General features: G+C 33.6%; 1 protein-coding gene across 4 annotated transcripts in view; it reads left to right on the top strand.

The window, feature by feature from the left end:
* LOC137619568 (uncharacterized) overlaps nucleotides 1-15,000 on the top strand; it is a 106,874-nt gene that overhangs the window by 54,508 nt on the left and 37,366 nt on the right. Inside the window, exon 1 of one of the 4 annotated variants that reach the window (XM_068349708.1) lies at nucleotides 296-1,022. The exons of 2 other annotated variants lie outside the window; for them this stretch is intronic. In XM_068349708.1, the coding sequence (XP_068205809.1) occupies nucleotides 966-1,022 (57 nt within the window). In that variant the 5' untranslated portion in view covers nucleotides 296-965. Of the gene's footprint in view, nucleotides 1-295; nucleotides 1,023-15,000 lie in introns of those variants that run through there. One more of the 4 variants, XM_068349705.1, reaches the window with a different exon arrangement.

Genomic DNA, 15,000 nt, shown 5'->3' with positions numbered 1-15,000 from the left:
TATATATATTCATCTTCATAATACGTGCATGTCGGATGCCATAACGATGACCTAGGCGAAGAAGAGATATTACACAGGAAATAGCATTTAAGCAAGTAGATACAGTATGGCTTGGTGCCAAAAGGAGAGAGAGAGAGAGAGAGAGAGAGAGGAGAGAGAGAGGAGAGAGAGAGAGAGAGAGAGAGAGAGAGAGAGAGAGAGAGAGAGAGAGAGAGAGAGAAAGGCATGGCCATGGGTTCTCTGTATTCAAGGTGGTTCCTGTGCGGGGAGTAGTTTAGGTCAGGTAGAGAGTGCTGCTGCGAGCGACCTCAGTTGTTGTAGACTCGCTCAAAGTCAGTGAAGTCTGCCTCGCGAATAGACAGGCGACGGAAAACGCCCTCAGTCGGAGAAACGCCAATATTCACCGGACTTGCAAAGAAAGGCAAGAAAAGTTGGGGGGAACTTTCATTCAGAAGCGAAAGTGAATCTGTTTACAGTATCGTCAATTTCCAGGGCGTCGTATGATCAAAGCCTGGCAGTCTTGGTCTTTCCAGTGTAGGGTTTCTTAACGAAACCTTAGGTTCCTTTGTGGTCGCTCCCGTGAAAGTTTTTAAGTGCTCCTCAGTGCCCCTTTGCTCGTTTACTTTCTCCGGAGGAAAGTCAGAGAAAATTAATTGTTCGTTAAAGAAGAAAAGCGTTGCCTGGAATGTGAAATAAGCAATGTCCTTGCTTCTTTTGGCGGGTCGCATTGGGTGACTGCGAGTGCATTTGGCCCTCTGCCGAGGAGGAAAGACTACATGAAAGAAAAGGCAAGTAACTGCAATGGAGGAACTCTTCTCTGGACTCACAAAAAAGTATCTCCTTTTTTTCTAAGTCGTCGGCGGTAAAAACAAAGTTGTGTGGTCGGAAGAAATCCAAGTATCGCTTTTGGACGAAGTTTTGAAAGATTTTTCTTTGAAGTTGGGCGAAGATATTTCCGATACAAAATGTATGAAAAAAAAGTTTCTGTTTTCGGGAAAGAAAAAGACGATTCAGTTAAAATGGTAAGTGTTACAAACTTTGATTTATTCGGATATTTTATTATTAGGTTACTATTAAACATAAGAATATGTAGGAGATTGACGACACTAAAGCATGTATGTGAAAAAAGGCAATAGGCAGATATTCTCTTCGAAAAATAACACGGTGTTTTTACTGTAATCATATATATATATATATATATATATATATATATATATATATATATATATATATATATATATATATATATGCATATATATATATATATACAAACACACATATATATATACATATATATAAATATATACATACATATACCAAGGTACTGGTATATATATATATATATATATATATATATATATATATATATATATATATATATATATATATACATATATATATATAAATGTGTGTGTCTGTATAATATATATATATATATATATATATATATATATATATATATATATATATATATATATATATATATATATATATATATATATATATATAAATGTGTGTGTGTCTGTATATAATATAATATATATATATATATATATATATATATATATATATATATATATATATATATATATATATATATATATATATCCTTTGTGTGTAAAGTTCAACTCCGTGAAATCAATAAGAACAGGATAAAACGTCTTTAAGTTTAGATACTCATTGCCTTAAATATCTTATCCGTTCGTGATGGTTTTATTAATTCAAGCTTTCTCAATCTATTGAAAAATACCTGGCATACTACAAACGGGGTATGCCGTGAGTAAACAAAAATCCATAGCTACGTTTTATTTTTATAATCTACTGTATTTGTATTAGCATCTTCAAAGAATGCTGGGACTCTCAGTATCTAAAAAAAGTGACCACCGATGAAACCCAACGACCGTTGGGTGAATATAGTGTTCCAGTTCTTATAAACTCATATCAGACCTCATAAACTGCTGATGATCAACAGGTCTCATTGCTAGCAACAAAAATTATACATTGTTGAGTTGTTTGTATTTTCTCCACGAATCTTCTCAGTTTTAGCTTATATAAATGCAGTGTGTAACACTAACTGGTTTCTTGTGTTTACAAGACGAGCCCACTTTAACATAAGTCCCAGTTTATCTAGAACAGCAATATCAACTGATTTGAAGTAAAATATCGAGATGACATTCAGAAATTAGAAGAAAATACTTTCAGAGTTGATATTGATCAAATGTCTTTTTTACTATCGTGTTCTTTTTCATCATCATCATCATCATCATCATCATCTATTGACGCAAAGGGCATCAGTTAGATTTCGCCAGTAGTGTCTTTCTTTAGCTTTTAAATCAATACTTCTCCATTCATCATTTATTTCACGCTTCATAGCCCTCAGCCATGTAGGCCTGGGTCTTCCTACTCTACTAGTGCCTTGTGGAACCCAATTGAAAGTTTGGTGAACTAATATCCCTTGCGTTTTACCTTCTTATTTTACATGACCAGAGGTAAGTTTTGTATCAGCTTGAGATATAGTTAGGATATTATGAGCAGTTAGGGGTAGGGCTATTTAGTAATTGTTTCATAATACTATTGTGGATGATTTCCTTTAGCAATGTTGAGGAAATGATAACCAGGAAGAATTTTGTATTCGCTGACTTAATTTCGATAACACAATACATAACTTCACCATTAATCAACCCTGAATTTAAAATGATTTTTTTTCCTTTTCACAAAAGAAATAATAATATCAAACTATATATATATATATATATATATATATATATATATATATATATATATATATATATATATATATATATATATATATATATAATTTGAAACTCTTACATACTAGCTGGATTCTTTTAAGTAGCTTATTTCGAAACGGGAAGTCCAAAATGATCGAATTTAATTGCAATATAATCCCGTTGAAGAAGATAAAAATGAAATACACTTTACCAGTATTACCCCAGACTAATCTTGTAGGGACATTGAGATGGATATATAAGCAACGGCAGCGGGATAATGAGAATGAATATGGAAATGCTCTAGTTAGACTGACCTTTGTCCCGAATGATATTCCTATTTTCATTATCAAATTCAGCACTACGACCACGAGTCCTTGTGAACCCGAAGTCACCTGATTTCTAAAAGAGGACGTCCTTCACTCTACCAACCTATCGCCAAAGCGGCGTACCATTAGTAATTGTGGTTCGTGGCGTCCTTAACCTAACTCATACTAACTACAATGAGCTTCGGATGCCAGGGTACGGGTCAGATGTGTACCCACACCCCTTTTATACCCCGTCTTAACTTGAAGGGGACTTTGGAGTGGGACCGAGTGACTTATATTTTCACGAGGTCTTTTTCTTCTTCTTCTTTGTCTTCTTCTTCTTCTTCTTCTTCTTCTTCTTCTTCTTAATATTATTATTATTATTATTATTATTATTATTATTATGAGAAGGAAGATGAGGATTTAAGCTAAAATAGATACTCTCTTGTATATCAGGGTTTATTAGGTACCAGGAATTTGGCAAGGTATCAAATCTATCTATCCTTCGGTTTACATTTCTCTCTCTCTCTCTCTCTCTCTCTCTCTCTCTCTCTCTCTCTCTCTCTCTCTCTCTCTCTCTCTCTCTATATATATATATATATATATATATATATATCATATAGCATCTTCTTTGGGGATAATGAACAGTACACGTCCATCCTTTAGCTGCTTAATCATGGATGAAACAGATTTGTCTAAAACCTCTTTATATAATGCACTATTTAGCTTTCTCTTATTCACAGTGGTGTTCAATTGTCTAATATTTTTATAGTCAGAAAGATAAGGTGTGGAAACTACTAATATGTCATTGTTATCTCATTTTAGCTTTTTAACTTTAATATTAAGGAAAATTACAGTTATTTCATTACATAGCTTCTTTAATCCAATACAGTTGCTTCTTAGATATTCCTCTCATTATTCCTTCAAACACTTATGATTTATGCACCATTTTCACCAGCTTAGACCTATATAGTTATTTGTTTGTGTGATTATTCACACACAGTAAGAACTTCCATACACTGAAATTCATTTCTTTATAGGCTACATCAAAATCCTAAGTACGAAAGATGTGAAAAATATTGAAACTTTGGCCATACAAGTCAAGGACTATAAAGCCATCCTAGATTAGGACAGTCTTGGTGTGCCATATCTACTCTGGCTAAAGATCGAATTGAAACAAGTGGTGTAGGTGACTATTGTCAAAATACTTCCTTATTTTTTTTTTTTTTTTTTAGTGGAAATCAATAAACCTAGTTACTATCCAGGAACTGACGATGATCGCATGTCATTCTACTTGTAGATATCTATTCAATATAGTATTTGTGTACTACATACACATGTTGTACAGTGCATTGGATACATTTTGGCATGTGAGACAAGTTAATCTATTTCGAGGATAAAGAAAGCAATTCTCGTGGGTTTTACAACCTTCAGTCCATCCACTTAAGTATCTTCTTTCATGATTTTGAATGGGACTACAAGTAAAAACCTGATCTGCAAGATCATTCGTAGATGAAAATAGCAAATGACTGAACAGGAAAGAGACCACATGTGTAATTAGAAGGTTTCTTACTTCCATCTTGATATCAACAATGGAAATTGATTACGTCTGGATGTAACTTTTGTCACTGTACTCGACCTATTATGCTGAGCTGTCAGGACGAAGGTGAAACGTCTTGAAATTCTTGATAATTCTGACCCAAGGTCTCCGCAACGCTTTTAGGCATCCAAGGTAGTTGGCAAAAAGTTTCACCATTCATAAAAATGTCTAGTTTTATTGACGCGTTCAGAGGAGAGAGGCTAACACAAACAAAATACGAACGGGAGAAGAAATTTGGGATACACGTTGCTTGGGACAGATGACAATAAAGCGTTTGACTCTTGCATAACGCAACATGCAACACAGCGTGCGAATAACAACCAGATGTTTCTATTGAAAGCTGGAATCTAAGGTCATCCGGTGGAGAAATTTCTGAATATATTCATCGGACCATTATTTGGGAAGGCCATTAACACAGAAGACGACCACTTCCCAGGCCGGGCTCAAGTGAAGAGAGTCTGTGCAATGCTTTTATTATCGTACCAGTAAAAGACAATAAACCCTTTCCGTTTTATAACTGAACGACACTTTTTATGTGAGGTGCTCGGTGCGTATTCTATAAATCATTTCTGTACCACATCATTCCAACCTTCACCGAGGGTCAGGTAAAGTTTCTCTAGAACCGGTTTTTTTTCTCTCTCTCTCTCTCTCCTCTCTCTCTCTCTCTCTCTCTCTCTCTCTCTCTCTCTCTCTCTCTCTCTCTCTCTCTTTCACGTTGAGCGTCTAAGTTCTAGTGTTGCATAACCTTTCTAAATATATGAAGGAACACACTTACATCCATAGGACTGGTTAAATATAACTCTTGCAAAATTGTTCACCACTAGATGGCATGAGTGTTCCGTTGGGAAAGTGTGTATATTTGGATATATATTCATAAGTTTGGGTGTATATAATAAATTAACTACTTAACTATTGAATAGTTGAGTATACATTTGCATACAATTTAATGGAAAGGGGCGTGCTTAAAGAACGTTCAATCTGAACGGAGATGAATCTTAGCATCTTTATACTTTGCTAAATATATATTTGTACATAATACACCAATTCCGTAATTTCTACATCAAACGTTTGTACATAAGTTAATATAAACTGATATGGCCTGAAGACTTACATTGGATTTCAATGAGCATATGTATTTGCATCTATATTCTTTTACATATTATGTATAAATAACTCACCAATCCCTATACTGTTGTGCATTAGATATATGAATACAAGTTAATTAAAAGTAGTGCTTTTAAAAATGCTGCATTTACATGGTCAAAGATGTTTGAAATTGCATTCTTGGATAAGTATGCATATTTGCATGAAGCATTAATTCCTATGCAATAATGTATAAAGTGTCTTACTTTAGTACAAGTCTAAAAGGACACTTGCATATTACCTTCCTACTTTTCGAGAAAAACCCAAGCCAGAAATAGTTGATGGACTGGAAATTTACAGCGTATCCTGCCACAGCAAACAGACAACTGCATGCCTTACGAATTTCTGTGACGCAGTTCCGGTAGGCCCTGCTGCTGCCTCCAATGCCTTAGATGACCGCGGAGGTAGCAGCAGTAGGGGATTCAGCATTATGAAGCTTCATCTGTGGTGGATAATGTGGGAGGATGGGCTGTGGCACCCTAGCAGTACCAGCTGAACTCGGTTGAGTCCCTTGTTAGGCTGGGAGGAACGTAGAGAGTAGAGGTCCCCTTTTGTTTTTGTTTCCTTGTTGATGTCGGCTACCCCCCAAAATTGGGGGAAGTGCCTTGGTATATGTATGTATGTATGTACAAAGAGTTTTGGTCTTTAGCCAGATATATTATTATTGTTTTATTCATTATCAACGCGAAATTACTTCATAATATAACCAGAGAATGATGATACAATATTAGAAAAACAGAACCAGATTATTCTAGTTTTGACTATTATTGAAACAAATATTATTATTATTATTATTATTATTATTATAATCATTACTAGCCAAGCTACAACCCTATTTGGAAAAGCAAGATGTTATAAGCCCAAGGGCTCCAACAGGGAAAAATAGCTCAGTGAGGAAAGGAAATAAGGAAATAAATAAACGATGAGAAAAAAATTAACAATAAATTATTTAAAAAACAGTAACATCAAAAGATATGTCATATATAAACTATAAAAAGACTTATGTCAGCCTGTTCAACATGAAAACATTTGCTGAAAGTTTGAACTTTTGGAGTTCTACTGATTCAACTACCCAGTAGTATCATCATTATTAGATATTGCTTCATATAGGTTACATCGTCTTCAAGTATGCCCGATATATGTATTATTATCGAAGGTACGAGTCCAGGATATATAACACTTAACATACACATTACGTGTTTGTTCGCGGGGTGTCATTGACTGCGTAGTTAACCACCGGCTCAAGGTATTCAAACCCCAGCAGAATTGAGATCATGTTACTGTCAGCCATAATTGGGAGCTGAAAATGGTCAGTTGAATGGAATGGGGTTGATAGCTATCAACAGCTGTAAATGAAATGACTGCTAACCCCCCCCCCCCACACACACACACACACACACACATATATATATATATATATATATATATATATATATATATATATATATATATATATATATATATATATATATATATATATATATAAAAGTCTATAGGAGTGAGAAAGCTAGCCTCATTCCATATTTCTAACCATATAATGATAATTATTTTCTTGCTCACTTCGGCTCACTGCCCTTTATTTGTGCGAGGGGGGTGGGTGGGGGTGGGGGGGGGATTGTAATGGCGTTGCTAAAACCATGTTAGTAACTTTTACAGTTGAATAATTACGAAGTTTAAAAAATCAAAGTTTAAACCAAAATGGCACATTGGATTTTTCTATAAACGGGCCTAAGTTTTTATCCTGATCTGGTTACAGTCCGCGGCAAAAGTTGACTAAATTATGAATAGATGGTGACACTGTCAATGTCAAATTGGAACAAGCAAAATGCATGGGGTAATAAACCCATCCCAATGTCCTGTCATGAAAGTGAATTCAAGTTGAGAAGAAGAACCGGTCATTGGGATAATGCCTTCATTCAAATCGTCCAAGAAGACTGGGATTGTGGAGAGTCTTAGAATTTAAATGAATGTTCAACACGAGATGGGTAAATAAGACAAGAAACCTGAATTCCGCCTAAAACCTCACTTAGAAAATTTTATATATCCAACAGACACTTGTAAATCGTACGGTGTTAATTTTGATGCTCAGGCATCTTTGGGATGATTGCATGTTAGTGGAAGTTAATCTTTTCAATAGAAGTATTTTCTGTGGATAACAGGACGTGGGCAAACTTTAAAGTTTACAAAGAAACATATATATTTCACCGATATCGATCGTCTTCCCACGTTTCCGGTTTACGATTACATTATGAACTACTTTAGATTAACTTTATCTTTGTTGAAAAATCTAGGTTAAACAATCAGCCCTATAGTAACTGACAAAATTCTCCTTTACCATAATCATTAACTTGAAATACAAAGAAAACAAAACAATTTCAGAAATTTTCGCTAAGATGTTAAGTGGGTTCAGAGAGAGAGAGAGAGAGAGAGAGAGAGAGAGAGAGAGAGAGAGAGAGAGAGAGAGAGAGAGAGAGAGAGAGATGTTTTGGCCATCCATCTTCTACATTCTCGCATATTTTGCCCTTTTCTCATTATTTATACGACCCCCTGTCTCGCACGACCTTTGCCTCTGTTCTTCAGTTACCTGTATTCAAATATGTCAGTTTTCCTTAGTTTTTCATTCAACATCTTTGTTGTTCATTCACAGCCTAAAGGGAACACATCAACTCAAACGATTAAAGCTCTTTCTTCGTTCAGTATTTTTGTTCTTCTCAAGGTCTTCATATTGATACAATTTTGCTACTCCGAAGATGTTACAATCCAGTTTAAAAAAAAAAAAATATGTTGATTCGATCTTATCTATTTTACTCCTCTCTTATTACTAAAGATATTTCTATCATTTTTCCATTGTTATGATCATATTTTTTTCATCCCCTCATTACATATTCATTTACTGTCTATCCTTATTCATTTGTTTATCTTTTATATTTCGCTGAAACATTCAGCTTCATTACTTTTCAATCTATTCTTCCAAAGATTCCAGGGAGATGTCATTGATGGTCTGATTCATAGTCATATTTTCTCCATAAATCTCTTTCATAACTCTACATAACCTTTTCTATTATACATTGCTCTTCTAGTTTTCATTGAATTTCTTTAGGGCTAACCAATGTTTATTCACTTCTATCCGGATATTCTTAGAATTGAGCACTGGTTATATCTAAAATATTTTCACAATGCTATTTTCATCCGATTGCCTTTCTTCTATGAGTAGTGGTTTTCATTATTTCCAGAAAAGGTTTTCACTTTCAAGGTGAACTCATCCTTTCATTGTCACTGAAGTGATTTTATTTTAAATATGAAAATCCTATGCCGTTTATCTTTTCCTGTTTACAATTGTGATATAGTTGTACTTGTCAATCACTCATCATTTTTTAAAAGACTTATCCTTTCATTCAAGGATTCTACCATTGTAATTAAGGATTAGTGCATAGCTACTTTCGGAGAAAATAGTAAGCCTTGTCTTCTTGCTCAGATGACTAACTTTAATTCATTCTGAGAGGACCAAATTCTCATACCGATTTGAAGTGATATATGAAAAGCATCTCAAGGACAGCCAATATAATGGGGAATACTTTGATTTAAGGGGTCTTTAATCTGTTGAACCCATGATTATAAATATATTAGGGAATTTATACTTGCAAATTGATATATCTTACAACAAAACTCTTTCTAGGATACAATTATAGTTTTCAGATATAGAGAAACGAAGACTTAATTTTTTGGCCAAACAATTGTGAATGGAGAACAAAATAGTATCATTTTGATTTAACAAGTCGAAAAACTAATTACAAAAATACCTCTCTTGCTGTTGAGAGGCATCTCATATGTTTAAAAAAGTTTAACAACTAAATAGCTATTTTGGCATGTATTGTATCATTTTAAAGCAAATAGTATTAACAATAATAAGCTTAATATTTGTTAACGTTAAAGTCACTAATTGCAGGGAAATACTACACGGATTATAAAACAAAAAATATTCTAATTCTTAAAAATAATGATGATTAATAAGCATATAACAATTTGAAGCATAATGAGTTGATTTTTTTTTCGTGTATTTTTCACAGCAATGATGATACAAAAGATTTCTATCCGACTCTTCTCTGTATATTCATTTCATGTTCCGTAATTTACCCAGTAGCAAAGGAAATGAAGCCACAGAGCCCGAAGTGTTTTTTTTTTTTTTTTTTTTGTCTTCTTTTTTTTTTTTTTTTTTTTTGAGCCATGGCTCAAGTACTTAGCCTTGGCGTGCCCCTTTAAAAGAACTTTCTACAGCAGTAATTATGATGGAGACGAATCTCTTACCGTGAATAATAAAAGCGTCAAGAGCAATTATCGTAACGAGATGGTAATGGATGCCATTAAAGATCCAAAATGAAATGTAAGGGAGATGAAAGGAACGAACTAATACGTTATCGTAAGAGCAGGATTTCTAAAATCTAAAAAAATCATCATCTCCTCCTACGCCTATTGACACAAAGAGCCTCGGTTAGATTTCCCCAGTCGTCTCTATTTTAAGCTTTTAATTCAATACTTCTCCATTCATCATCTCTTACTTCGCACCTCATAGTTCTCAGCCATGTAGGCCTGGGTCTTCCACCTCTTCTAGTGCCTTGTGGAGCCCAACTAATGTTTGATGAACTAAAAATCTAAAAATAGGTAATCATAATTATTTTGAATAAAGCTAAGAAAAGAGGAAGCTTACTTTTTAGTAATAGGTTTTTACTAGCTCATAAACAGTAAACATTGTTAATAAAGGGTCTCTAATTGGAACTCAAATTACAGAGAAATCTCTTTTAGCTTCCAACAAATATTCTCTTTCCGGAACATAAAATGTTCGACTATAAACTATCATTTAAAATACATTAATTATCTAGAACATAAAAAAATGGCAGTAGCTTTCAGCTATAGGTAAAGTAAACATATATGTAACATCCCGTTGTTGTTTAAGTAAATGACTGATTTCTAAGATGGTAGGTTCAAATCCAGAACTAAGTGAAGGCACTCATAGATTGTGGACAAGAACCTAGAGCTAATAACGCTCCCTTAAACCAGAACCAACAAATCACCACATATCAGTGTCACCCACTTGCTGATATGTAATATATATATATATATATATATATATATATATATATATATATATATATATATATATATATATATATATATACTGTACATATATATATATATATATATATATATATATATATATATATATATATATATATATATATATATACTGTACACACACATATATATATATATATATATATATATATATATATATATATATATACATATATATATATACACACATATGTATATATATATATATATATATATTTATATATATATATATATATATATATATATACTGTATATATGTGTGTGTGTATGTATGTGTTTGTGTGTGTGCATATTACATCTTAACAAATATATCAATATCATTATTGAACGGATTTTTAAAATAAAGTACCTAGATAGTTATTAATTAACAAGTTGATTCGATAATAAGATTCTCGTGCGTTTGAACAGGTAGATTTTAATTGACTTTTTCAACGTTTGTCAGTATTTCCAGCGTGAGCTCAGTAATTAGATTTACAAGCACTCTTCCACTACATGATACAATTATGAAAGTAAAAGAAATGGTATCAATGCTAGGTTTTCGCATGAAATCAACACGCAATGAATATATATATATATATATATATATATATATATATATATATATATATATATACATATACATATATATATATATATATATATATATACATATACATATATATATATATATATATATATATATATATATATATATATATACATATATATATATTCTTCCACTACATGATACAATTACGAAAGTAAAAGAAATGGTATCAATGATAGGTTTTCATATGAAATCAACACGCACCCCCCCCCAAACACATGTATATATATGTATGTATGTATGTATGTATGTATGTATGTATGAATATATATAAAATATATACAAATATATACATATATATACATACATATTTGTATATATTTTATATATATACATATATATAAATCATACATACATACATACATACATATGTGTGTGGGGGGATGCGTGTGTGTTTAATACCTACTCCATCTCACACGGTTCATTGTTAATATATAGTTAATTAAACTATAATTAGTTTCTATATGAACATCAAGTATTTTACCGTACGTTGTCCATCATAGAAGAGAGATCTAAAATCAGATCGTTATTTTTTTTTTTTTCTTTTCCCTGAAGTGGTTTCTCGTCAACCTTCGAACGTAAATTAAATATTTCATCGTAAAAGGGGCATCTGCTCTTACTTAGCCTTCATGAATATATTTATAGACAGACTTCTTAACCAATAATCTGGCTGTAACTAAAAATAGAATTCAATTTTAATGAAGCAAACGTCCTCATATTCCTCATTGGGGTTAATTTATATTTCTGTTCTTGATGTTATTATTCATAAATTACTTATTTAAGAAAAATAGTATGGAAGCAAATTTTATACTTTAATTTACTCCAAGTTTTAAGAATTTCTAGATTAAGAAAAAAACAAATATATTTTTTAAACATGTAATTTTTGAAGTGTTAACAAATGGTAAAAGTTTAAAAGTCCTTTGCACATTTTTAACCGGACAGTATTAAGCTGCCAAGGTCATGAAATGTACCAAACATGGTAAACAAATTTGAAATTCAGAATAGAAAAAGAATTATCACCATATGCTCACAATGAAGTAAATGCTTAGATGAAAATTTTTAGTTAGCTCTAAGAAAATAAAAACAACATGGCGATCACTCGTACCTCATTATATACGGAGAGGTATCACTGTTTAATAACCTACATAATCTCCATATCTTAAGGTGAGCCGACTGGGGCACCGACCCACTAACTATTTAAAGTTCAAGGTTGTTAGACAAGATAGCGCAGCCTTTTATCTCAGTCCTCTAAAGGTGGTGGTGATCTAAGCCTAAAGGGGAATTCCAGGTGATGATTGATGACGCAGGGTCAGTTTTGAAAACCCTGAAGGAAAATCCCATTAGCCTAGCGAATATTTTCCCTTAATCTGTTTATTTATTTATCACGAAGGTTCGTCCACAGATGAGAGGAGAAAGTTTGAACTTCGTTAGTGGGTCAATAGGAGCAGTAGATGAAGCATTGCCCAATATGAATCCGAGCCAAAACATGTTTTTAACTATCTCATTTAGTTAGATGAGAACCGTTCAATACGCATAAATTCTTTGAAAATACCCTTGGCTAGGAAATGCATTTAATATAGGAAATGTTATCAGAATATTATACATTCTTATTGCTACTCATATCTAAGCGATGTTAGTTTACCCAAAATTGTGAATTTTCAAAATGAAATAGATAGTAAGAGTATGGTATTTGGTATGAAAACATCTATCTATCCATCTTTTTATTCTTTTGGAAGAAGTACGTTGAGAACAAAAAAAAAAAAAAAAAAAAAAAAAAGGGGGGGGGAGGGGGGGAGAGTTATTATTGTTGATGTCAATAAGGAATTAAACATTCTCTCTCAATTAAACTCCATATCGGTTGAGTGCAGCACAATGTAATAAGTTCTTCTAACTGTCTCTTTACGCAAAAGCAACATTGCCTCCAGTCTTTAGTCACCCGTTAGCCGAACTATTCCACCTCTTTGTACTCTTCCCCGTTCTCGTTCAGGTAAAAACATTTCAGCTGAGCTTAGCGAGTCTCGTAGTGTGATTAGTTGACTCATTACGCGGCCTTGCAATGATTTTACATTTCAACTAGAGAACATTTTGAAGGTTTAAAGGCCGCTTATGAATGCCAGTGGCAAGGAACATTGACATTGCCCTTGCTAACGTGACAATACCCTAGAGAATGAAAATATATTCATATGATCATCTCCTATGCCCCATTTCCATCCACGCTAAACCAGGGAGGGCCAGGCAACGGCTGCTGATCACTCAGCACAGGTAGACTTACAACCAACCCCACACTCCCCATCATTAGCTCACTAGGATGGTGAGGTATCAGACACTGCAGAAACTATTAAGATTGGTGATAAGTTGAATGCTAGTCCGGCAGAACGTCAGGTAGGGATGTTTCCAATAGGCCACCACAGCCTGATGAGAGAATAATAGGAAAAGGGAATGAATACGAAGACATTGCATCGACAGTGTCAAGGCTTCAAGAGCATAAAGGAAGGAAGGCATTGCAAGGCTTCTTGTGAAAATTTATTAAGAAAAGTTCAACACTGGCGGCTGGTTGGTCATAAAAGTTCTGCGTAACTTTTTCTTTTTGTTGAGACGGGGAGAATATAGAGAGCTTTCCTTTTCTAGGGCCACTCTTTTAAAAGTCAAGAGTTATTTAAGGTAACGCGACAGGGGGTTTCTTAAATCCTACACCTTTTTACCTTACTCTTGAAAGGAGCAGGATCTCTCTCTCTCTCTCTCTCTCTCTCTCTCCTCTCTCTCTCCTCTCTCTCTCTCTCTCTAGTGCCGAGTAAAAATCATGACATTTTAACAAATCTTCTCGAAATGTTCTCCTCTGCACTAATTCTCTTCCCGTATGACTCCAATTCAACACTGGTGGATGTAGGAAATTCAGTGCATGGTGCAAAAGGGTTAATATTTGGGCTAAGGGGACCATTTAGAAATAAGGTGCTACAACTGGAATTAAAACCACATTGTTGCAAGAGGATGTAGAAAGATAAAAGACGAAGCAGATTTAGGCTCTTTGCTCTGCTGTTCCCTCTGATATAAATCCATCATCCTTCGAATAGAAAGAGATTGAATCCGTCATCCTTCGAATAGAAAGAGATTGAATTACCAATTATTGTAGGAACGAGTCGATTCTCTCTACATGTGTCCTAATTCTTGTATGTAGATATGTGTTGTACGTCAAGGTAAATTAACTCTATGATCATGAGAATTCCACAAAAAACCTATAACTCAGCATGTTTGTAGCAAGATTGCATTTTGATAGCGAGGGGAGTTTAGTTGCCTCTGCGCGCTCCAGTAGACAAGGCTCTCGTGCCTGAGAGAGTGATAGCTGTGTACATTATAGTGTACTTACGAACATTTTATATAAGTAATAAAGAAAAGAAAACCCATATTCCAACGTCTCATTATCCGCCAACATGGGACACATGTCTATGAAAGTTCATGTATTATCATAATAGTGCGTATCTCTGGAAATACTCTCAAATGAGAGGA

Source organism: Palaemon carinicauda, chromosome 26 (assembly GCF_036898095.1).
Source record: "Palaemon carinicauda isolate YSFRI2023 chromosome 26, ASM3689809v2, whole genome shotgun sequence".
NCBI classification, from domain to species: domain Eukaryota; kingdom Metazoa; phylum Arthropoda; class Malacostraca; order Decapoda; family Palaemonidae; genus Palaemon; species Palaemon carinicauda.
Note: the sequence above shows the minus strand (reverse complement) of the source record. Positions and strands in the feature narration are given on the sequence as shown.